Consider the following 25,113-nt stretch of genomic DNA (forward strand, 5'->3'; position numbering starts at 1 on the left):
CTGGTTATAAGAAAATGTAAGCTTTACGTGAAGAGATTGCCTTTATAGCAAGTCAAGTCAAGTCACCTTTATTTATATAGCGCTTTTTTCAATGCTGATTGTTTCAAAGCAGCTTCACAGTGTTAAACAGGAAAATAATGCAACAGAATTTGATTTGGGTGTACAGCCACTCTGGAGAAAACGGTGATGTCATCCAGCTCATCTCAATTATCATATATTGATAATGCTGGCAGATCAGTAATTTAGTTGAAAATTTACTTGAATATTTAGTTGAAAATTTAGTGTCCCCAACTGAGCAAGCAAAACTCCATCAGGCGGCATAATGGAGAAAAATAAACCTTGGGAGAAACCAGGCTCAGTCGGGGTGCCAGTTCTCCTCTGGCCAACGCGTGTGCGATTGTGAGGGGTAGTAGGCTGCGTTTATTGATGTGACATTTTTTTAGTGAGAGAGTGATATTTTAAAATGTCTAAAATAAAATTGACCACGGAGGAGTTAAGGAAACGTCACTTGTCTACAAAAATGACTTATTTATAGCTATTCAATTTTATTTATTTATTTACTTCAGTCGGTATTTATGTATTTTGCTCTATTGTTGAATGATATGAAATTGTTTATTTTATGATTTATGTACAATACAATTGATAAAGCAATATCTTTTTTTATCTTTTAGTGGATGTACAATAAGAGAGATCTAGCTTTGTTTAAAAAACAAGTTGTTCTACTTGTATTTGTATTGTAAACCTTAAATAAAAGTCAAGAAGTGAATATTTTATATTTTATTTGTAATGCTTTCAGTTCCAATATTCTTAGATCTTTTTAACACATTTAAAACCATTCCGCATAATTCCGCAGATTTTTCAAAAAATTCTGCGCAGAAATCACTAGAAAATTCCACAGATTCTGTGTGGCCCTGCTTATCAGCAATATTCATTGACACAGCTTGGTGTAAATAATTTTGCTTGGGGTCGAAATCAATACCACATAGGCTGGTTCACTAGAGGATTACACCTATCGACAGTGTACTAGCTCAAGCTCAATATCTCGGTTTAATATTTAAAATCATCAAAAGACTTCTTGGCAATTTAAACACTAAGGGCCCTATCTTGCACCCAGCGCAATTGACTTTGTACACCGACGCATGTGTCATTCCTATTTTGCACCCGCGCAAAGCGCGCTTTTCCCTCCACAGAAGCACGTCGCTAAACTAGTGAATGAACTTGCGCTACCTGGGCGGTTCAGCGCAAAAAAGGAGGCGTGTTCCGGCGCAAAACAATCCCTGGTGCTATTTTGCTGTTCCATTAAACAATTGCGCCACTGACCAGAAAAAACCTAGTCTAAAGTCAGTGGCGCGTTGCGCGTTGTTCATTATGCTATTTTAAGGGCGCATGCTTGACCATAATGTATAGCGTGCACAACGCGCATACACTTTGCTCATGTAACCTACACAGATGCAACAGTTATTTTTGCAAATCATAAATTGTTACACTAAAAAAATATTAACACATGAGATGACGGAAATCATTGTGGTGTGCCACGAAGATGTGAAAAAATAGGCATAAATCTAGCTTACAAATGATTCAGGCTAATTGTAATAATTAAGGATAAGACCTGTTTGCCCAATAGTGGCAAGACATATGTATATAAGGACATCTGACAAATTGGTTTGTCCGTCAAGAACCAGGAAAAAAAATCGACTGAAAAACTGAAAAAACTGAAAGACTGAAAAAAAAAGACTGTGAAATCACCTTTACCATAATGTACAACATTACAACTTCACTTCTCTGTCTTTCACTGCTCTTACAAGAACATCAGTCTCCTCGGCTGTGAACCGCTCCTGGCGTGCGCCTGGTAAATACGCCATAATAATAGCAATCCATAATGGAACTTGCGCACCTGCTTTTAAAGGGAATGTTGGATGACGCTCGGATTGGTTTATTCACGTTACGCCCAAACCACACCTATGAATAATGAAGCTACTTCAGACCAACCCATTTTAGATTTGCGCCGGGCGCAAGAGCCATTTATCCCGCCGGGAAAATAGCAACAGCGCCGAGACCCGCCCACAAAGTTACTTGCGCTTCGTGCTTTGACACTTGCGTTTCAGATCGTTAAAATAGGGCCCTAAATGTCTGAATGTTAGCTTTCTGGGTAATGAGGTCACTGTCATAAAAAAATCTCTCTGGTTGACTTTAAAAATCATTATTGATTTAAAAATCAATGGAAATGTCAGCCCTCACTTGGACACTGTCAGTGCATGAAAACAGTACAAGGTAAAAAGTACAAACTAAAAGGAAATGAGTCCTATATTTGTTTTCTCCAGAAGTTTTCTGACTCTCCCAAAAAAAAAAAAAACCTTCCTCGGATGTGGTAAACACATTCTTCAAATGAGACTGATTTCACACTTCAAGTCCAATCACACAGAAAACTGCTTGCAGAAAGTATTTCTTTCTGCTGAGCTTTGTAAAATATAATTGAACCAATCTTCTCACTTTCCCAAAATGCTACTTTCAAAAACCTAAGAAAAACGTACCTCTGACCAGGCCCCAGTCCTCCATTGGGCTGGGCAGGGCATTCTGTTACATGGCCTCCGGATCTCAGGCTTTTCCCCACTGCAGTACTTGCTGTGGATGGAGCGGTTTGTGCCCTCGTGAAGGAACTGGACACAGCGCACAGTGCGGATTTGGTATCCCAAGCTCCCACAGGTTTTAGTACAATGTTCCCACTCCTCTGTGATCCATCTGTCAGAAGACAAATGAAGTGTGGTTTAATCCACTTGTGACATATCGAATACTGTTTCCTGATCCAGACCTCAATTCACAGTAAGAATACTCAACAGCTGTTTATCAGCACTTTTCATTCATAGCACCTTTAAGTGAAGCTTTTAAAAACTCACAGTGTACACTAGTCTAGGATCACAGCATCCTGGACACCAATATTTTAACATTCAGAAAAGGTGAATCAATGTCTGAGCAACTGAGATTTCGATATGGAGATAAAGGTTAGGATCCTGATTTCTCAGTTGCACTAAAGCACACCACAAGCATATTTTAGCACTGTTTGTTGTTTGCCTTAGGGATCTGATAAGATTGTTTGGACACGGAAATGGTGATGTGTTGCGCCGAACTAAACGTGGATAAATGGACATTACTGAGATATGATCTGGACATAGACATCTAAAGTACACGTGTCCACAGACCAACAATTGAACAACTGTGGCTGTAAGCCCACAATGCTGGAGATTCATATAAATAGTCTTTAATCATAATTCTAAGGGGAAACTCAGGAGAACACAAACACATTAAAACATAGACAATACCGGGCAAAGAACAAGGAAACAAGAGACACAGGGAAATACACAGGGAAAGTTAATTAACCAGAATTAAGAATAATTAATTAAGAATTAAATTAATCAGAAACTAATGACCAAGGAACACAAGCAAAACTGGAGCAGGGAAAACCAAACCAAAACTTCAGACTAAACTTAACAGACCTAGACATAACCCTGACATTACCTTCACATTGATAGTCAATCATCTCTATAGAGATCTAATCTCTAGTCTCTATACTTTTTAGGAATTAAAATTAAAAACCAATTGGTGAAGAATTGCCCACAGAAAGTTGGGTTTAGGGGTGGCCTTCAAGCTCGCTTTTTCTAAAAACAGCATAGTTTCAATATGAATGCCATTATAAACATTCATAAGAAATCGTTACCTTGTAAAATATTTACATTTTCTCATGAGATCAGGTTGGAAAAAAATATATAAAGACAAATGCTAACTACATTAAAATCATTCTGGAAAAGATTTCTCAACCGTTTTCAATTATCCTTATCTGCCTATTATCATTCACAGGTCTGTCCCATTATTTCAGGACTATAAAACTGCACAACACATTTCCTCCTTAAACAGCAGGAGCTTCCATCCATTATTCCTTGTCCCAAGACAGACCAGCTGCTAACAAATCTGTATTGGATAAAATGAATCATATGGACTATTTAGCAATCAGAATGTGATTAGAGAATGCAAATACTCTGTCTGATGAACTAAAAGTTGGACACATCTGAAGCTTCTTCATAAACCTCAAGGCCCATCATACAGTCACTGAGAATATAGTCACCCAAAATGACCCAATATTTTCTTTCTTCTGTGAAATATAAAAGCAGATACTTTCAGAAATATCTTCTTTTTTTGTCCACATAATGGAAGTCAATGGTCGCCAAAACTGTTTGGCTTCCACCAAAATATCTTCTTTCACAGAAGAAAGTCATACAAGTTTGGAATGACATGAGGTTGTAAATGATATAAATGATAAATGATAGAAATTTCCTTTTGACCTGCAACACACTTGTGGAAGTAAGAGGCATCTTATAGAGTGGAACCAACCTGTGTAACGGAAAGCAGTACAGAAGGTCATTTGTGCCTCGTTTGTGACTTTGTAACTCATCCACATGGTGTATGAGCATTGAGCAGAGGCATCATTGACCTGTGTGAACTAGCATAATTAAACAGTGCAGCCTTTTCTATGCTCTTATGTAATACGCCTTGATCATACACTGACACTTGTGAGATACAGTAGTCGTGCTGAAAGATTAAAAACCCTTTACATTAATTCTGTTGAATGCAGAAAATAAAATATGGTTTAATGTAAAACACACCTCTTCTAGCTATCTCTTGCCATTGTAATGTGCATATCCCGAAGTGCTTTTAGTGATCATGTGATTTTAATTATAAATCGTTAAATTTATATAGCACTTTCTCTGCACTCAAAGCACTTTACATGGAAGGAAGAATCTCCTCAACCACCACCAATGTGCAGCATCCATCTGATGATGTGACGGCAGCTTTAATACGCCAGAACCCCCACCACACACCAGCTTAATGGTGGAGAAGAGACAGAGTGATGAAGTGATGGGGTTGATAAAGAGGCCATGATGATGTACAGAGACCAATGGGCAATTTAGGCCAGGATAAAGGGTTAAACCCCTACTCTTTTTTCGAAGGACATCCTGGGATTTTTAATGACCACAAAGAGTCAGGATAATGTCTCATCCGAAGGATGGTGCTTGTTACAGTATAGTGTCCCCATCACTTTACCGGGACATTAGGACCCACACAGACCACAGGGTGTGCACCCCCTGCTGGCCTCACTAATACCTCTTCCAGAAGCTATAGTTTTCCCAGGAGGTCTCCCATCCAGGAACTGACCAGGCTTAACCTTGCTTAGCTTCAGTGGGCAACCAGTCTTGGACTACAGGGTGATATGGTTGCCGATTAAGTTACCAGCATCATGCTCGATTGCAATGACATGCTAAATACAATAAGCATGACAGGACATGGCCAGGAAGTCAGCATGTTACAGGCAGGTTAATACCTTTTCTTTGTTAAATATATATGTGAGGAAGTCAAAGGGCCATCCTTTAAAGGATGTCATTAGAAGCTAAAGGATGTGAAAGATTCAAAAATTTATAACAGTTTCCACAAAAATATTAAACAGTAAAAAAGGTTTTCATCATTGATAAAATTAAGAACTCGTCTCGATTAGGGGTGTAAGAAAATATTGATACATGTGAATATCGCGATATTATGTTTGGCGATACTGTATCGATGCTCAAAAGCACTGTATCGATATTTATATATTTATTTATTTATTTAGATCCAAAATTTGTGGCTTTGTGTTCGGTTTAAACCACAGACTGTATAAAACCCAACCGCTAGATGGCAGTGTTATCTCAGAACGTAAACTGACTCGGAGCCGGAGAAGCTGGTGCGTGCATCGCTAGTGTTTGCATTAGCAAACCCAGCTCAAAAGACGATAGAATTATTTGCTCCCGCGATATAGCTGAAGTGTGTACTCATTTTGGCTTCAGCTATAAAGAAGCCACTAAGGAAATCGACAAGAGTCATTTTGTTTGCAAAATAGGCCAAGTTAAAATCCAATACTCGGTAAACGCATTGAATCTGAGAGCTCGCTTAACACCCCAACATCATCCGCGCTGCTGAGAAGCGTTTCGATAGAATATGTTCAGCACGTTTTCCTTTTAGTAACAAAATAAACACACAACAAAATTGACAGCGGTGGCAGCAGAACGAAAGCATCTGATCATAGCGATGTGGATATGGATGCACCAGCTCTGCAGTTCAGTACTTTAAATAGCACTTTATACAACATACTGCTTTAAAGCAAACAGCTTAACAGTATTAAATATAAAACAAACAGTCATTCAGTCATGGAATGGACTATGCACTTTCTGTTGTTAAATAGTTTAGAAATTAAAAACCGCTATACTGTGAACCTTTAAAACATATACACAAAGAATCCTGCACTTTATTATTTCCCTTTACTTAGATTGCACAAATAGTGATTAGTGATATAAATGATACTGTATTAATTAAATAAAATAGTTACTTGTCAGGTTTTATGTATATGGTTGTGTTCTTTATTCTTTTAAATAAAAAAAAAAAGAAATATCGCAATATATTGCTGTCACAATCATCAGTGAGAGTGCCCCCGATTACCACCTGAGGGCACTCCACCCCGGACTTGTCACTCCATCATAAACTACATTACCCATAATCCTTTGCCCTGACTCATCTTCACTCATTGTTTGCACCTGTGTCTCATCACCTATTTACCTCATTACCTCAGCCTATATAAACCATGTTCACTCTATCATTAAGTGCGAAGTCTTGTTTAGTGTTTCTACTGCAATTCTGAGCGTTTCCCTGGTTTCATGTATCTTGGTCTTTGATTACTTGCCCGTTCCGTGGATTACCCTTTTTCCTGTCTCTCCTGCCTTGTTTGCCTATTTGGACTGCTTTCCTGTGTATTACCTTTTTGCCTGTACTTTTGACTACGATTGTGGATTACCCTCCAATAAAGCTGCGTTTGGATCTTCTACCTTCTGTCTCAGAGCAGTACGTTACAATTACCTTTCTTACAATATCGCAATATATAACAATATATTGTATCGTAACCCCTGTATCGTGATACGCATCATATCGCCAGATTCTTGGCAATACACAGCCCTAGTCCTGGTTATGTATCTAACCCTCGTTCCCTGAAGGAGGGAACGGAGATGCCACGTCGGAGAATCTCGCTAGCGAGAGCCAATCTACTTTGAGTGTAACTAAACGAGCCAATGGACATTGGCATGCAATGCTTGCACCAGCTGCTCAAGCCACACAGCGTGGGTATAAATGAGGCACAGGTGCTTGCATCAAATCAGTTTTTTGCTGAGGAGCCAAGTAAGTGAATTGGCACTCCAGCAGGGTACAGAGGACATGGCGACGGGTCATGCTGAAGCGGTCTCATATGAAGCAGACTGCGCTGTGTTACTACCGCCGCAGCCGCCATATGCCCCAGGAGCCTCTGAAATTGTTTCAATGGGACTGCCGCCCTGCCTTGAAACGTGTTCAGGCAGTTCAGCATCGACTGGACACGCTATTCTGTGAGGTGTGCCATCTGTTCGACCGAATCCAACTACATACCGAGAAAAGAGATTCTCTAAACAGGTGTGAGTTTGCTCTTTTCCCAGTTGACCCGAAGACCCAACTGGCTGAATTGTCTGAGCACCAGGTCCCCATGTTCGCACAATTGATCCCTGGACTGTGCTAGAATAAGTCAGTCGCCAAGATAGTTGAGAATGCGAACGCCCTGTTCTTTCATGGGCACAAGGGCCCCCTCTGCGACTTTGGTGAAGACACGAGGGGACAGGGACAGCCCTGATATGCTTCACCTTATACTGATATGCTCGACCCTCAAATGCAAAGCGCAGAAACAGCCTGTGTCGAGGAAGGATCGAGACATGAAAGTACGTGTCCTTCAGGTCAATCGCTGCAAACCAATCTCGGGGATGGATGCATTCGAAAATGAATTTCTGCGGTTTTCTTGGGTACAATGAAGTACGGACTGCAATCTCCACATGCAAGACATGGGCATCTGTGGCATTCACCGAAGTGAAGCGGACGCCCATGAACCAGAGGAGTCTGACCCTCCCTCCGATGCAGCGATGGACATCTGGTCGTCGAGAGGAGCCCCGAAGGATACGGATGGTGCACACCTCGTGGGTGGCCCACCGTGTTCCAATGGCAGTTCTACTGGCTGCGAAGTGCGGGAGGAGTGAGGGTTCCCCGGGGGTTGGTTCCCTGGGGGAAATCCCTCAAATCACCCATGCTACTGCCAGAAGTAACCCTCTGTGGAGGGTTAGATCTAGGCAGAGGTGTGGGTACTCCACCCCTTGCGAGATGGAGTCTCGACCGCAACTCCGAGATGGTCATGTTCCCGCAGTGAGAACATGAATCATCCATCAACGCTGCCTCAGTGTGCTGAACGCCCAAACATGAGATACAGCGCTGGTGACCATCCCTCGCTGACCGATAACCACCGCATCCAGAAACACACAGATAGAATGTCATCTTGAAACAAACACAAGCTCTATCTGCACGCAGGGGGAACGACCGTGGCATCACATTCAGGGAAGTAGTGCAGCCTGACATTTTTTTTAGCGCTCTCCACCTAGCGCACCGAACTAGGTGTGAGAACAGCCTGGGTGTTTGCTCTTACAAACAAAAAAAGAGAGACAGTACGAATACCACGCGACCCGCTGCTGTGCTGTCACACCAACACCGACTGAGGGGATCCACTTCCAAAAGGCAGTCTCAGTCATTTCCACTGCTTTGTAGAGAGTGATTTCAGGACGAACCATCTATCACTCGGCTCCGAAGCAAAAAGCTGATTTGATGCAAGCACCTGTGCCTCATTTATACCCATGTTGCGTGGCATGAGCAGCTGGTGCACTCATTGCATGCCAATGTCCACTGGCTCGTTTAGTTACACTCGAAGTAGATTGGCTCTCGCTGGCGAGATTCCTATTCGTCGGTCTCCGACGTGGCGTCGGAAGTGACCGACTGAATGGGAACTATTATAAGTAACTGAGCACCAATAATAATTGATAACAAAATCTGCATTTTACAATGATTTCTGAAGGATCCTGTAAGATTGAAGCCTGGAGTAATGGCTGCTGAAAATCATAAAAATAATTTACATTTAAAATTATATTAAAACAGAAAACAGTTATTTTAAATTTCAATAATATTTCACAAAATTACTGTTTTTACTGTATTTTTGATCAAATAAATACATCCTTGGTGAGCATAAGAGACTTCTTTCAAAAACATAAAAAAATCTTAATATTTCCAAACTTTTGACCAGGACTGTATATTCCCCACCCCTTGCATGTTTATTTAATATTTCAGTTAATTTAATGAATGATTTTAGCAATACAAGATTCGTATTCTTAGTTGCCTTTTACACATTTGACCACATTTTAAGCCAAAAAAGCATAGTAGTAGGGAGGCAAAGGAAGCAGAGGAAACTGAAATGGCAACCACCTGCAGAGACAGCTTCAAGAATGAGGAAGATAAAAAAAGAAAATTAGGACAAGCGAATGCAAAGTGAATGGAAAAGGAAATGCAGGAAGAACTGCAGGCACAATCTCATCCTCCGCAGTTGTCAAGGGAGGAGGAGCCCTGGTGACTGATGGGCACACAGAGGAAATATCAGAATTGAAATAGGAAGGCGTCACAGCTGCTGAATCTCCAGCAACAGTTCAGTTTGTGGAAAATGAAATGATTCTGCAGCAGCTCCAGTAGTTTAATATTCACACATTAAAGGGGCTATATGCAACTTTTTCCCCAAAATAAACGTAACAATAGCCTTTTTATTTTACCATTTATGACTCAAACATCTCCTGATGAGCATACTGACACCTTGTCCGCTCACAGTGGGTGCACCTATAAGCCTGTATCCTATTTTTCCTATTTTCTGGCGGGTCGTCTTTTCCCGCGCTGTCTGCGGATGTGACGTCACCACCGCTGCGAGAGCGAGCAGAAAATGAGAGCAGTTCTGTTTTTTGGCCACAGGTGTCAGTTGCGAGTTTAAATTTCAGAAAAACGCATATAGCCCCTTTAACTTTGCAATTTTTACCATTTTTACACAAAAAAATCGCAGTATTAGTGTAACGGAAAGCACTACAGAAGGTAATTTGTGCCTCGTTTGTGACTTTGTAACTCCTCCTTTGTGTATGAGCACTGAGCAGAGGCATCATTGATCTGTGTGAACTAGCATAATATGCATTTAGTGCATATTTAAGGATCCCATTTATGCTAACTGCATTCAATTTCAGAAGTATTAAGAGATATAAGTGAATCACCATGCCTCAATCTGCAATTCGTTTTCTGTGCCACATTAGGAGGATAATCTGTGAGAAAGTCTAAGGCTGAATTACAATTATGTGGCTTTCTTCTCAGCATGAAATGTACAATGTGACGTGGGAGAGTGAACAATTATCACACGCAAGGGGCTCAAATTATAATCCCATTACAAGTGTCCTTATTCTGAGGAGCTCTGCAGTACAAGTCAGTCTGCTGCTAGTTTATCAAAGGAACTGATGATTATAGCTCGAAAACTGATGATTATAACTCAGTTATAGCTCAAGCTGCAAGGTTTCTCTGCATAAAGAAGTAGATACACGTATGTACAACTGGCTAATAAGAGGTCTGTAATCTGGGTCTGTATAAAAGGTGTACTGTAGATTCATTATTATTGAGCAGTTTTCCTTTTTTGTATAGGTAATGATGAGTGATATAATGTTGGATCAATATCACTATTTATTAAAACATAAAAAAACACATATTAAATAATGTATACATTACCTAATTAATATACTATTCATGAGTCATGCATTCACCATTTTGTGACATCAAAACATTAACTTTCCCCATCTCTTTTTAAAACAATGTGCGACCCATGCATTTTTTTTGTCATACAGTAAAACAAGGAAGGAAAGAAAGTAAATTACATCATATAAGTCAAAGTATAACATACATATAAGACATTAATGTTTAGTAGTGCACATGAACCCATTGATCAAATGGCTGGGATGAATGGGAAAAAATTAAAATATAAATCAAACTGCAAAACATTTCTCTACTGTTCATCTGTACACTCTAAAAACACTCTATTTTGTTTGTCCCAAACGCTGAGTTGAGCCTGTAGGGTCATTTTTTGAGGTTATTTTTTGTTAGGTTATTTTGTTAGTTAGAGGGTTAGTGACTGGGTCAATCTCCCTGTCAATTAAAACAACAGAAAATGTGAATCTGACATGTCATGTTAAGTTCTGTAGCTGTCTTGTTTAGATGCCATATTTGGAGGATCGTGCCACCTTTCTGCCAGTGAATTTAGGGTAGTTGTTTGATTTTCTATTGTGTAAAATGTCGCCATTGTATGTCATGCATGCTGCATTGAGAGTTGCTATACTAACTCATATCACTGTTCAGGGAGGAAACGTCTCAGTTACGTATGTGTGGCGAGCAGCGAGGCTGAGGGACCGTGAGAACGGGACGAGGCCACGGTCATTAGTAATGATGATCGCCAGCTGCGTGCCGTCGGACTCGTGTCTCACAGAGGAGTGACGGGAGTATAAAGGAGGAGCGACGACAGTGAAGGACGAGAGAGGACCAGGCCTGGACTATGATTTGTATTTTTGTTTACGTTTTGTTTATGTACGTGCGTGGCAGTCGTCCGTGAGGGGCTGCCGCTTTTACTTTCATTTTGTGTTCATTTATTTTATTAAAGTTTTTTCTATTGTTCGACGGTTCCCGCCTCCTTCTTCCCACAAGAACTAACCTCGTTACAGTATGTAACCCTCGTTCCCTGAAGGAGGGAACGGAGAAGTACGTCGGAACTGACCAACGAATTGGGATCTGTTTTCAGAGATCGTTAATTAAAAACGAGCCAATGGACATTGGCATGCGGTTCACGCATTCCACGCACCGTCCCGCTGCGCGGGTATAAATACGGAAGTGGAATACCGAATTATTTCTTTTCAACTGAGGAGCCGAGATAGGTGACTCGGGCCTTAAGCTGAAGCACAGCACCTGGCGACGGGACGTACGTCTCCGTTCCCTCCTTAAGGGAACGAGGGTTACATACGCAACCGAGACGTTCCCTTTCAGTCTGTCACATTCGACGTATGTCGGAACTGACCGACGAATTGGGATCCCTACCAACACGCCAGGGATGCTGGCCCTTCCAGCGCCCTGCCTGAGCTCGCTGGACCACTCCTATGTTGGAGTGGGAGTCAGGGCTCCCGGCAGGGAAGGACAGTCAATGCTGTTCCTGCAAGACCCACTCAGCGTGACTATTGGATAACGCTGGGAAAGCATGCCCATCTCGAGGAGATGGCACGCTGCGGAGTCACGTCCTTCAATGGAAGGAGAGGTGGCGAAATACACATAAGGACTAACCTATCAGGGTAGTGCTAACTATGGCAGTCTCTGGGGTGGATCCAACCTGGTCCCAGGGGGGAAGAACTCGCCCAGAGACGACAGAGCGAGCTCTGTCAAGGGAAAGACACGGAGCTAGCCGAGTAGGGTAGCTGGTACCGTGGAGAATACACATATGGGGTAGCCGTTAGGGGACCGCTACATATGGAACCCAGCCTACACACACATTCCACAAGCATACGGGTGCAGGCCTGGCGTCAGACGGCCACAACCTCTGACACCGAAGGGGTGGCGGAGGAACTCACAGGGTTAGCGGTTTCCGGGGAACTCAACTGGAGCAAAATAGACGCACGTATCCGGCCCAGAGGGCGGGAGTGGCGTTGCAAGCCGACACTAGAACCGGTACTTAGCGCTACTGGCCACTGGGGCGAGGATGCAGGAAGATACCGGCTCTACACGGAGACTATAAAATCTAGCGAACGTGTTAGATGTCGCCCAGCCCGCAGCTCTACATATATCTGACAGCGAGGCGCCTTGAGCCAGCGCCCAGGAGGAAGCTACACACCTTATGGAGTGCGCTCGCAACCCGAACGGGCAAGACATGTCTTGGGACTGGTAAGCCAAGACGATAGCATCCACTATCGAGTGGGCTAACCTCTGCTTGGAGACAGCCTTTCCCTTCTGCTGGCCTCCGTAGCGGTCTCATATGAAGCAATCTGAGCGGCGTTACCGCGGCTGCAGATGCTATACGCCCCAGGAGCCTCTGAAAGAATTTCAGTGGGACCGCTGTCCTGCCCTTGAACGTATTCAAGCAGTTCAACACTGACCGGACTCACTCTGGTGTGAGGCGCGGAGTCCGGTTGACCGAATCCAGCTCCATACCGAGATAAGAGATCCTCTACGCGGGGCAGAGTTTGCTCTTCTCTCGGTTGACCCGAAGGCCCAACAGGCTGAGGTGACGGAGCACCATGTCCCTGTGTTCACACAACTTTGTGAAGCCGTGAGGCAACAGGGACAGCCCGAAGGGCTTCCGGTCGATCGCTGCAACCAATCTCGGGGACGGATGCATTCGAGAATGCGTTTCTGCATTAACATTCTGAACGGGAGCTTGTGCAGGGCCCAATTCAGTATGCGCAGGTCCAGGATTGGCCTTAACCCACCACTTTTCTTGGGTACAATTAAGTAGGGTCTGTAGAACCCTGACTTCATATCGGCTGGAGGAACCGGCTCGACCGCGTCCTTCGCCAGCAGGACATCGATCTCTGACCGCAAGGCATGGGCATCGCTGCTCCACACGGTGGTGAAGAGGATGCCCCTGTACTTGGGAGGCCGGCGGGCGAACTGAATCGCGTAGCCGAGTCTGATGGTACGGATGAGCCAGCGAGACCGAACAAGCGGGACCAACGGCACCACAGACGTACCTGGGGTGGGGCAGCGAGGTGGAGTACGCAGACGGAGGCGGGCCGGAGTGTTGCCTGAGTACTCCAGGTGGGGCAGAGTATGGGTGAGAAGGCCCGGGGGCGTCCTCGGTGCCCACACTGCTGCCCCCTGGCGAGGGGGAGAGGGGAGGAAAGGAGTGGCAAGGCCCGGGGGCGTCGCACACTGCCAACCTGACTCTCTCAGGGCCCAAGGAGGGAGGAAACTGCTCTGAGAATGTGGGTACCGCTGGACTCCGGAGAGCCAGCGGCAGGACCGAAACCAAAAAATATTCTCCCCCCATATCACTGGGCTGCCCGTTCCAGGGCCGCTTGCCCTTGTGCTTGCTAGCGGACTCGCGGGACCCTGGACGGGTTGGGCGCGTCCCTGCACCTGGCCACCTGCTGCCCGGGTGGAGGCTGCTGCTTAGCTTAGCAGGGGTGGAGGCAGATGCAGGGGGGAACCCTCGGCGACAAGCAGACGAAGGAGCTGCAGCCGACTACTGGGTGGAGGCAGCAGCTAATCGTCGGGGCAGAATGTTATTTTTTTTGTTTGCTTTTTTTTTTTTTTTAAACCACCTCCATCCGCTTCTGGGCCACCGAGAACTGCTGTGCGAGTTCTCGACTGTGTCGCCGAAGAGGCCAGTCTGACAGACAGGGGCGTTGAGGAACCGAACTTTGTCGGGCTCACGCAAATCTGCCAAGTTAGCCCCAGGTTCCTGGACCACTAATGTGGACATCGCCTGACCCAGGGGGCATGCAGTGACTTCCGTCACCCGGAGAGCGAGATCCGTCACCGCAAGCAGTTCCTGCATAACCTGCAATAAAACAGAGTCGGGACTACCCTCGTGCATGCAGGACAGAGGGTAGTGAGAGAGGGAAAAACTTATACAGATTATGGCCCTTTTGGTGCTCCATATTTTGACACCAAATAGTTCCACACTGCTAAATTTTTCAGAAGCACATCTGGGCAGCCACCCAGGAAAGTATGGCTGTCAACTCTGAATCTGATTCAGCATGAGCACACACTAATATAGTGGGAAACTCAGCATCATCATCTCCAGCGCATAACAGCCCTCTCTCCGATGCAGCAATTGACATCTGTCCTCTGCCAGAGCCACAAATGAAACGCTAGGTCCCCCCTTTTTTCAAAAAAGGACCAGCAATCCCATCTGAGCTACCAGCAGGCATGAGAGACATTGGCCGTGGCTGCCAGACTCGACGGCACACGGCACGCTGAACGCTCAAGCCCCTATGAAAGGGGCAGGAGGAACAACGCGCCGACGTGGCCATGTTCCCATGAGAGAACATGAACCACCCACGAACAAAGTCTCAGCCTGCTCATGATGCGATAGAGGAGTGGGGGCCCAAAGAGATGTACCCGGCAGGGATGCCCCACTGTAATCCTCAGGTCACCAAGGCTTATTAGCCAAAGTAGCCCTTTTCTGGTGCACCAGAAAAGAAACTAGATCGGGGAATAAGCAAAGGGCCTCAACCCCATTTTAGGTTTCATAGTCTGGACCGCGCATCTAGAGAGTGCCGAGTGACGCGCTGTCAGCCGGTGCTCGACGGCACACGGTGCGCTGAATGCTCAAGCCCTTACGAGAAAGGTGAGACGAACAACGCGCCGATGTGAGCATGTTCTCCTGAGAGAGCATGGATCACCCGCGAAAGCAATCTCACATGTTTATATGTGAGAGAGATCGTGGCCGTCAAATGCGGACAGGAAACAAGACAGGGTCAAACCGTGTTGCTCTTTTAGAAGGAAATGCTCTTTTAGAAGTGCTGAAGCACTCAGGGAGATGACCGCGGCTCACAGCAGTCCAATTGCAAGCCTGCGTGTGAGCACTCAAGAACGGAAACGCCCAGCCAACCAACACAGGAACAAGTGTATGTTGCAGCGGCCACACGCTGACTCGCGCCATCACACCAGCACCCAGGTAAGAGAGCGATCCTCCTCGAGACTCGTCTAAACACTCTTCGTAGAAACAGCTTGATACAGCAAACCATTCGGCTCCAAAGTTAAAAGCAATGATGCGGTACTCCACTTTCGTATTTATACCCGCGCAGCTGGGCGGTGCGTGGAATGCGTGAACCGCATGCCAATATCCATTGGCTCGTTTTTAATCACACAAAGTAGATTGGTCTCTGAAAACAGATCCCAATTCGTCGGTCAGTTCCGACGTACGTCAAACGTGACCGACTGAAAGGGAACTGAACAATGTTATATGTTTTTCTTTCGCCTTTTCTATGTGTAAAAACACAAGGGAAGCAGGTTGAGGGAGTGACAAGAAGATGCCAGAAAGCAAATCTATTAATAATGTCACTGATTAAACCCTATGAAATATCAATATCACTCAATAAAATAATAAATAAAATAAGGAGGATGCAACATTCCTGGAAGAGTGAGCTCGCACCCTGAGCGGGAAGGGCACGCCTTGTGCTTGGTAAGCCAAGGCGATGGCATCCGCTATCCAGTGGGCCATCTTGTGCTTGAAGACAGCCTTTACCATCTGCTGGCCTTCATAACAGACAAAGAGCTGCTCTGAGGTCCTGAAGCTTTGAGTTCCGTCCATGTACAGGCGCAGAGCGCTGACAGGACAGAGCAAAGCCAGGACTGGGTCTGCCTCCTCCAGGGGCAGTGCTTGAGGGTTCACCCTCTTGTCCCTGAAGGGAGTGGAAGAAACCTTGGGCACATAGCCAGACTGGGGTCTCAATACCACGTGGGTGTCACAGGGCCCGAAATCTGGGCACGATTCGTAGACCGAAAATGTCTGCCGGTCCCCTAACCTCTTGATAGAGGCCAGTGCGGTCAGCAGCAAAGTCTTCATCAACTGGACCACCTGGGGATGGAGTCGCCACTCTCCCGGGAGCACAGCTCATGAGAACTTGTCGACCACATGGTTGAGTGCAGCAGGGACATGAATGGCCTGAAGCGACATCAGATGTTTCTGACTCCAGCAGCAGAGGGTGACGGGTGGCGTCGTCTTCCTGCGGCTGACACAATAGAGCAGGCTGTGCCAGAATTTTTTTTTCTGCAGGGGGCTACTCCCTTGATGACGAGCAGACTGAGGTGCGGCCCACAAGCGACCCTGATGGTACGCTCTTGATTGCCCCAGCCTGCTACAGACTGCTGGGCCCAGTTCTCGACAGTGTTGCCGAAATGTCCGCCTTGTGAGAAGGGAGCATCGAGAAAGCGTACTTTGACGCCCACTTGCATCTCTGCAAGGCAAGCCAGGGGGCGTGTCTGGACCACCGAGGGGGTCATCGTCTGGCTGAGGGCCTGCGGCGTGGCTTGGATCACGGTCAGTCAACATGCGCAGCTCAACCCTGGCTCAGAACTGCCCTTGTTCATTAAGAGTGGTCCTTGGCCTCACATGACGGGGGGAGGTGGCCAGCAGCCCGGCCAGCAGCCCGGCCACCATCAAGGGTAGTGAGAGAGTAGAAATGCAGATTTATGCAGATTTTTGGCAATTTTGGCATTCTATATATATATATTAGTGGTGGGCCGTTATCGGCGTTAACGTGCTGCGTTAACGTGAGACTCTTATCGGGCGATAAAAAAAATATCGCTGTTAATCTATTCTCAAAGTTGGGTAGGGAGCAGGGTCTATACTACGCAAGCTATGATGATTTTCACCTTGATATTTTAGCGCGGATGTATACCTAGCCGAATTGCACTGTAGGGGGCGAGAGAACTAGTCTTCGAACCTGTGTGTATGCCTACTAGTGTTGTCAAAAATATAGATATTTCGCTATCGATACTGAAATATCTGAAACGATACGATACTCATTTTCTACAGTATCGATATCAGCTGCGCTCTCCTCTCCTCTCTGACCGACAGCGAATTGACACGCACACGCCTCCTCTCATTCAGTCCGTTTAATCCTCTGAACATTGCGAACGGGTTTTTCCTCATGACAGTGTGTTAGTATTGCTGTGACTGGTCTGAATTTTGCGCGGGGTTGCACATAACGTTAATTCTACTAATTCCCGCAGATTTCGCGCTCGCATCTGAAGTGCACACACACATACCGTAATAAAGCCACCTCTGACATACAAGTGCAAAAATGAGCTCCTTTTTCCAGCTTATTAATGGTCAAATACGCTCAAAAATGTCTCAATGCCCATCTTGGTGAGTTTTAACGTAAACAGTCGTAACCAACTCATTGTTTGGGATCCATGCGAGCGTCAGGTCTTAAAGGGACAGAAGTTATTTATTATTCAAACTACAAAAAGACAAACGATCCCTTACTTGCACACATTCTGAATGCCTTCGGCAGAATTCAAATGAGCCATTTTAATCTAGATTAATTTCAAGATTACAGTGAGATTAATCTAGATTAAAAAAAAATTATCTATGCCCACCACTAATATATTTATACAACCGCATCCAGAAACAGAAGAAAAAGAGAAGAGAAATTTGACCCCGCTGCAGTGCCGTCACTCCAACACCAGACGAGAAGAGCTCCACTTGAAGAGCTTGACTCGTTATAATGTTAGCACACGCTTTGTAGAGAGCTTGGCTCTGAAGCAAAAATCTGGTTAATCCAATGCACCGACTGCTCATTTATACCCGCGCTGAGAGGCAGAGCAGCTGCTGCAATTATTGCATGCCAATGTGCATTGGCTCGTTTAGTTACACTCGAAGTAGAGTGGTCTCTCTGGCGCGATTCTTATTCGTCGGTCTTCCCGACGTGGTGTCGGAAGTGACCGTCTGAATGGGAAATGTAAAATATGCTGTTTTTCAGAACTGTATTTATCCAAAATAAAGGACGCATTGTGTAAACACATGGGTCATGTAGTGTATTTTACAACATTTTACAAGATTTAAGTTGATCTGAAAATATGAATTTATGTATAGGTAAAAACATAAGCTAGTATTCAACATTTTTTTGAGTGGAATTAAACTGTAAGACTGGGGTAAAAATTTAATGTCCGTTTACAACCTATTAAGTCTCATAAACACATATTTTTTCATGTAATTACATTAATTACAATGTAATTACAATGGACATTTATATATTCTCATGGCTGGTATTTCAATTAGGGATGCACCGAATCCAGGGTTCGGGTTCGGATTCGGCCGAATATTGGGCTTTTTGACTGGGTTCGGTTTCTGCCGAACCTCAGAATTTTTTTCCACCGAACCCGAACACTAGGCTTGCACTATGCGCGCCCCGCTGGTCGAACGTAATGACGCCGCTGTTGAAAGTGAAAATGGAACTCATGAACAGAAAACGTGGCAGTATACTTTAAGTCAAAAGAAGGCGATTCAAGTTGAGCTACGCGTTCAATTTGCAATGCCGATTTGTCTCGTGATGACCCTTAACAACAGCCGCTGTTATAAAATTTGCATATGAAACATCCGAGAGAATAGGCTACGAGTTGTGCATGAAGGAATCTACAGACAGCAGCCAAAATGTATTTTATTTTACCTTGCAAACAGCCTATAGATCTATAGATCAGATAAAATATAAATAAAATTAATAAAATATATAGGCCTACACTAAATATTTTTCACTTAAATAATTACCAAATTAAGATGACAAAACGAAAATACACTGAATCCGTAAGCTTTGAAGAACCGGAATTAGGTAAATAGGTAGATAATATAGCTACTATATATCTTTACATATACTATGCTCTTAAAACAATCATTTCATTATTTTTACTAACCCAAATAATGATTCATCCGCTAGGTTGCACGTGAGGGGGAAAAAATAGGTTCCTTCCACTTAAGAGTTGAGCTCTTTTTATTTTAATATATCTCTTTACATAAATACTATTTTCTACTTTAAAAAAAAATAACTTCATTATTTTACTAAACCAGTGTTTTGTATGTGAATGCTGTTTCACGTGAATATTACCACAGGAGTGAAGCACAAAGCTTTGTTTAGCCTAGAAAGGAAATAGCCTAATGGTCAGAGAGCTCTTTTTCATTCTGCTTTGTGATCTGGATCTGGTCACTCGATTTTCCGTGAAAGGCCTAGTCCATTTTATCCCAATGGACATGGACATCTCGTTTCTTTTCCCAAATCTTCACTCACGTCGCGCCCATGTTCGCAGGGGATTATAAACGTTTCTTCCTTTCGTTTGCTTATAATTAAGTCTATTATAACTATTCACATCCTTTACTGTGGGAAAGTATAAAAAGCACTGTAAGACGAATACCTTTTTAGTTAAAATTTTATTTAACACAGTTTGTTCTTGTTATTAAACTTGGTAAGGCGCGTCAAGTTTGGTTTATTTGAATAGCGCATTTCACACACACACGCGCGCGCCGGTGATTTTAGTTTCGTTTTCTCTGGCAGTGAATAATCAAAGATTGCCTAAATGTCTTGACCCTGTGGAAAATAAAATCCGCTCTTCAGACCTTTTAAAACAAGTGTTGCTTTGCAACATCAGTAGAATATATGAAGACGAAGATATTCAAGAAGGTGTCTATTCAGTGTCCCATTCCTCTCAAAGCGCAGAGCGGTAGGCCTATATGACGCATCTTTGCGGGGAAATAGTATGAATCAAATATTTTTCTAACTAATATTTAATTTTCATATATTCTTGAGGTTACCATTATTTACTAAAAATCGTTTTTGTTTTATAGGATGTAGTGTGTTGTTTCACTGACGGAAGTGCTAAAATAAACACGCATATGGATGTTTCAGCCTCAAATGATTTCAAAATGTTGGCTATATATCTGGCATAGACTACAGTATTTAAAATAGCATATATGCATTAGTTAAATTCTCAATTTAATTTACAGAGCAATCCCTGCTAAGTTTTTAGTTTAACTAATACTACAGAAGAGGATTAGTGTGTGTCGCACACAACAGACTCGCAACGGGGGCGTGGCATCACGATGGTGGCACTCCATCTTGATGTCGGCACAACCCTAGCGCGTGCCACCTGCGCTCTCCGTTGGGTTGTTCTTTGAAACGACAGAGGACGACTCGGGGTAATTTTTCTATAAACCATCATGAAATAGCGACGACAATGTTTACTTTAGTAAACTTGACCAAAACAGTTAATGGCATCCCTACACTGCTGTGGACGTTGTTAACTTCATTAATGTGTTTACTGTGATAATGGACTGCGGATGGGAGTAGGATTCGGTATTCGGTTTCGGATTCGGCCGAATCTTAACCAGTGGATTCGGTATTCGGCCGAACCCCAAAAATCTGGATTCGGTGCATCCCTAATTTCAATCTAGTGCTATGGCTGATAAAAGCAGAATAACTGAGATATTTCAATGTTTTTTCTTTTAGAACACTTAAAATTGTCAATGCTAATAGGTGAAGAGGAAGTGTGATTGCAATGCTCACAAATGCCTTCTAATACTGCAATAAAAATGCTGCATATAGACCCTACTCTGTGTATTTAAATGTTCTTTGAAAATATGTTATGGATGTGATGTACACTCAGTGGCACGTGTAGGTTGATTCAATACTGAAGGGTCTTAATAAATCTTATTAGTGCATTCCCTATGTTAGACATAAAAGCAGGTCATGGACTCATGCTTGATAAAAACAAAACAAAAGTTGCAGATTTATTTGTTGTTTTCTATGGAAATCTTCAGTTGAAAATTAGCCAAGGCTACACATTCAGTAGAAATTACAGAATGCCGAGGCAATCTATTCCCAGATATAAAACATACATGCACAATCACAATCTGAGATTTCTTCTTAGCCTCTGACAAGAGAAATGAATGAAGCCAGACCTCCCTATGGTATAAAGCAATCAAAACCCTGCTCTGAGCTCTCCGAGCTAAACTGGTGAAGCACGAGTGCTTATACATTATTTAGTGATGTTTAGATTGAGCTAAATACGATGATAATCACATACTGTACCATGGCACACCATTCTAGCTTTCATTTGAGTTAAAGGGACTGCAGTTAGTTATTGTGAGTAGGGTTAAAAAAAGTCTAAATTGAACTTACTGTGGTTGCGTGCAGTCCTGTAAGTTACACATTCTGCGAATAGGTTTGGGTTTCTTGTTGATGTCACAGTAGCCTCTGTGCACCATTTTATTGTCACCTTTTTTACGACAACCATATTTGGTGTATTGGAATCCTGAAGAGTGAATAAAATGAAAGAACAGAAAGAAACATGACGTGTAATTAAATGAATCAGTCTTCAATCATTTTTGAAAAATCTGGCTTGGCAGAACAAAGTCTCTCATCCGTCTCAATAGAGTTGCCTATTGACAATTATTAGTTAATAAAATAAAAAATAAAAACAATTATTCGTAGTAATTTTTTATGAATTATATATAAACTTATAAGTTATGTCAAAATGATAATGTTGTATGACACTGATTTTAATGATTGGATACAGTTGAGAAGGTCAAGACTTCTGATGTGGGACAGGCCAAAATCCACATTTTAAGGGGATCTCATATATCAGACATTTGATGTGATTAAAATGAGCTACTTTTTAATTATTAGTCATTTTATGTTTGATAATAGTTTAACATATCTAGTGGTACTGACAACAAAACAACCATAAGATTTGTGCCTCTAATGCTTAAAAAAAGATCCAAAGTGCAAATGACCAAATGTGATATTATATATATATATAATTTATTTATGTATTTTCTCCTCAGGAAAATAGATTTGATTAATCTAAATAAGCTGAGAGATCGTACTAAGGGAATGTTACCTCCAGCACAAGGTCTTGAACATTGAGACCAGCTTTTAAGAGCCCACTCATACGTGTCCTCCTGAATGACATTATTGTTGTTAAGGGGCACTGAATCTTCATGGATGATGTATTTGTACATCAGCGTGGACCTCGTCTCATTGTCTTTAGGTATAATCTAATGGAGATGGAAAAACAATAGGACAGCAAAGTGATATTTACAGGCATTTGATTATGTACGCAGAGATTTAGCATTTGTTCATGCATATGTAAGAGTATGCAGATTTATATTTTGGCCTCTGTGTGAGATGACTCAGACAAGGATCTGTTTAATTACATTTGAAAACAAAACGAGCATGACCAGCCTAACTCCACACGCTTGTGGAGTCGTTTCAAGGAAGACAAATCTTGCATTAGTTTTCTGTTGTAACCACAATTTCATGCATACTTCAGAAATTAATATTCTATTAGTGATTCTTATTTTCTTAATATGCCAGCATCCTGATATAAAATCAGTGTGCATGTCAGAGATTAGCATTCAGCACATGCAATTTTAAACTTATTCAAAGTAATTTCTGCATTTTGTGAAGGTGAGAAAAAGGTGGTAAACCCATTAAAATAATATTCCTTCCTGCATTCATTTTTGCCTCAATTTGAGGAAACTAGTAGTAACTAAGAACCAAGATGTGATTGAAGACATCAGTGTATTTTGTACAGAATACATTTCCAGTTGTCATTGTAAATTGAAATAGTATCTGTAAATTGAAACAGCATTCATATGAATCAAGCACTGATCAGAAACACGTCACAATGTCATTGCTAAAATTCATTACTCTGGCTTGTATAAAATGGAGAACATTCATTTCTATGAAAGCAAGGCTAAAAACATATCTAAAATTCTCTGTGCAACTTTTAAATTGGCTGATGTTCATGAATTAACCTTAGTGAATACATGTGTAAAAGAAATGATATCAAAGTAAAACAATCACAGTATTGACGAAGAACCACACACTTCATTTGAATTAACAATGACATTTGGTGGTATAAATATATATATTTTTTGCAACCTGAGGACCCAGATGACTTATGGTCATTAAAGAATTATTATATTATGGACTGTAGTAATACATTTTACAGGAAAATGTGTCTATCCATGAGTTTGTGCTTTACAGAAAGTAGGTCATACCACTCACACACACAAAAAAATCCTATTCAAGAGGGATTTTAAAGCTGAAGTAGAATAACTGTTGTGCTTTGACAAGTCAAAGCCTTCAACTTAATCTAGCTAAAGTGTTGTGGCATGACCTGAAAACTTAATGTGAGATAGCTAAATTATAAGATTGGCCTGAAGAAAGACTGTAAAGAGAAACATACCAACATAACATCTCATTACTAAAAAGTTTTTTTTTAATTTTTTTAATTTAGTTTCGTGTTGCTATACATTAGCCTGACGTCGTCATACTCAATTCTAGTCAGAATTTGAGTCTGATACTGCTCCGTTGGGCTGTGATTATGGGGCGTGTTTCAACCGAGCCAGGAAAAACCTCAATTGGATAGACCTACAACCAATCAGAGCAACGGAGCGACGCATTACGTTAGTTGTCAAATGTCAACAGAACTCAACTGCACTGTGTTGCCATGTCCGTGGGTTGAAGCGACCCCAATTATGTGATATACAGACCCAGGAATGCGAATTTTAGCAGGCAGCCCTGCCAAAATAACACATATCTTACCCCCCAAATGCCATTTGTTTCCCGGAGAACCCCGGAAACCCCCGGAAAGCTATTGGGCTTGTTTTTGGCTAGTTTTGAGTAGCAATTGCCAATTGGGCGGGTTTTGTTGTAAAAACTTGGCAACCCTGTCTGCACGCACGCTGGAATAAGTTACATTAGAAGAAAAAGATGAGTGTAAACGATCTTTGCCAGTGTTGTAAAAAAAGAATTTAAGGATACACAGAGTAGGCCTACTTACCAACACGATCATCATTTCTGAGAGAAATAGTGAAGGTGAATGCATATACGAACAAGTTCTCTGTTTAGGATTAGAACAAAATCAACCCAAGCGCCTTTGATGACGTGGATGATTACGTTACTGTTTATCATCTGTCCATCATCGTCTAAAGCCCGCCCTAACGATTTCATTGGTCCGAACAGTTTCTGTTCGGGCATAATTACTTCTCTATGGAGAATGTCCAGACCGAACTGCCCGAGCACAATTGTAGTGGGCGGGGCTAAGTTGGGCTGGCATCCAGGCTAGCTATACATCATCTTACCATCCAAATATTAGTGGCCCTTTTTTAACATCAAGGGCCAGATTTACTAAAAAGGGCAAATTAACGTGAGAGCGCAAAACCTCAGATCAGCGTGTGATCTACTGACAATGAGCAAATTAAGAACACAGACGCAGCCGGATCATTTCCATAATGCCCAACACAATCAACCAAGAACAGTGCAAATTAGCGTCTGGTGTAAGACATGCTTTTTTTGGGTGGTAAATAATGGTGAAAATACCAGTAAATTGACTACCGCAAACCTTAATAAATCATCTTGCATGATTCCTCCCCATAAATTTTGTGTCCTCCTCCAAATGTCCATGCCTTTTTAGTGCTATTTTTTTCACTGCGTGTCTTTAGTAAATCCTGACAGTATTGCCGAAAATGCCTTGTTGAAGCTAGAGGTCAGAGGAGAATGGGCCGACTGATTCAAGCTGATAGAAAAAAAAACGATCATGATGGAGCCGTGGATGGCAGCCACTGTGCTGAGCTCCCCAGTTGTT

At 42.8% G+C, this 25,113-nt stretch overlaps 1 protein-coding gene across 1 annotated transcript in view; it reads right to left on the reverse strand.

The window, feature by feature from the left end:
- Window positions 1–25,113, reverse strand: part of adamts3 (ADAM metallopeptidase with thrombospondin type 1 motif, 3) — a 213,401-nt gene that overhangs the window by 10,521 nt on the left and 177,767 nt on the right. Inside the window, exons 18-20 of the mRNA XM_079815070.1 lie at window positions 22,360–22,516; window positions 21,639–21,771; window positions 2,532–2,739 (exon numbers count right to left, since the gene is read on the reverse strand). Coding sequence (XP_079671196.1) covers window positions 2,532–2,739; window positions 21,639–21,771; window positions 22,360–22,516 — 498 coding nt within the window. The remainder of the gene's footprint in view (window positions 1–2,531; window positions 2,740–21,638; window positions 21,772–22,359; window positions 22,517–25,113) is intronic.

This window comes from Gobio gobio, assembly GCF_949357685.1.
Source record: "Gobio gobio genome assembly, chromosome: 4".
NCBI classification, from domain to species: Eukaryota; Metazoa; Chordata; class Actinopteri; order Cypriniformes; family Gobionidae; genus Gobio; species Gobio gobio.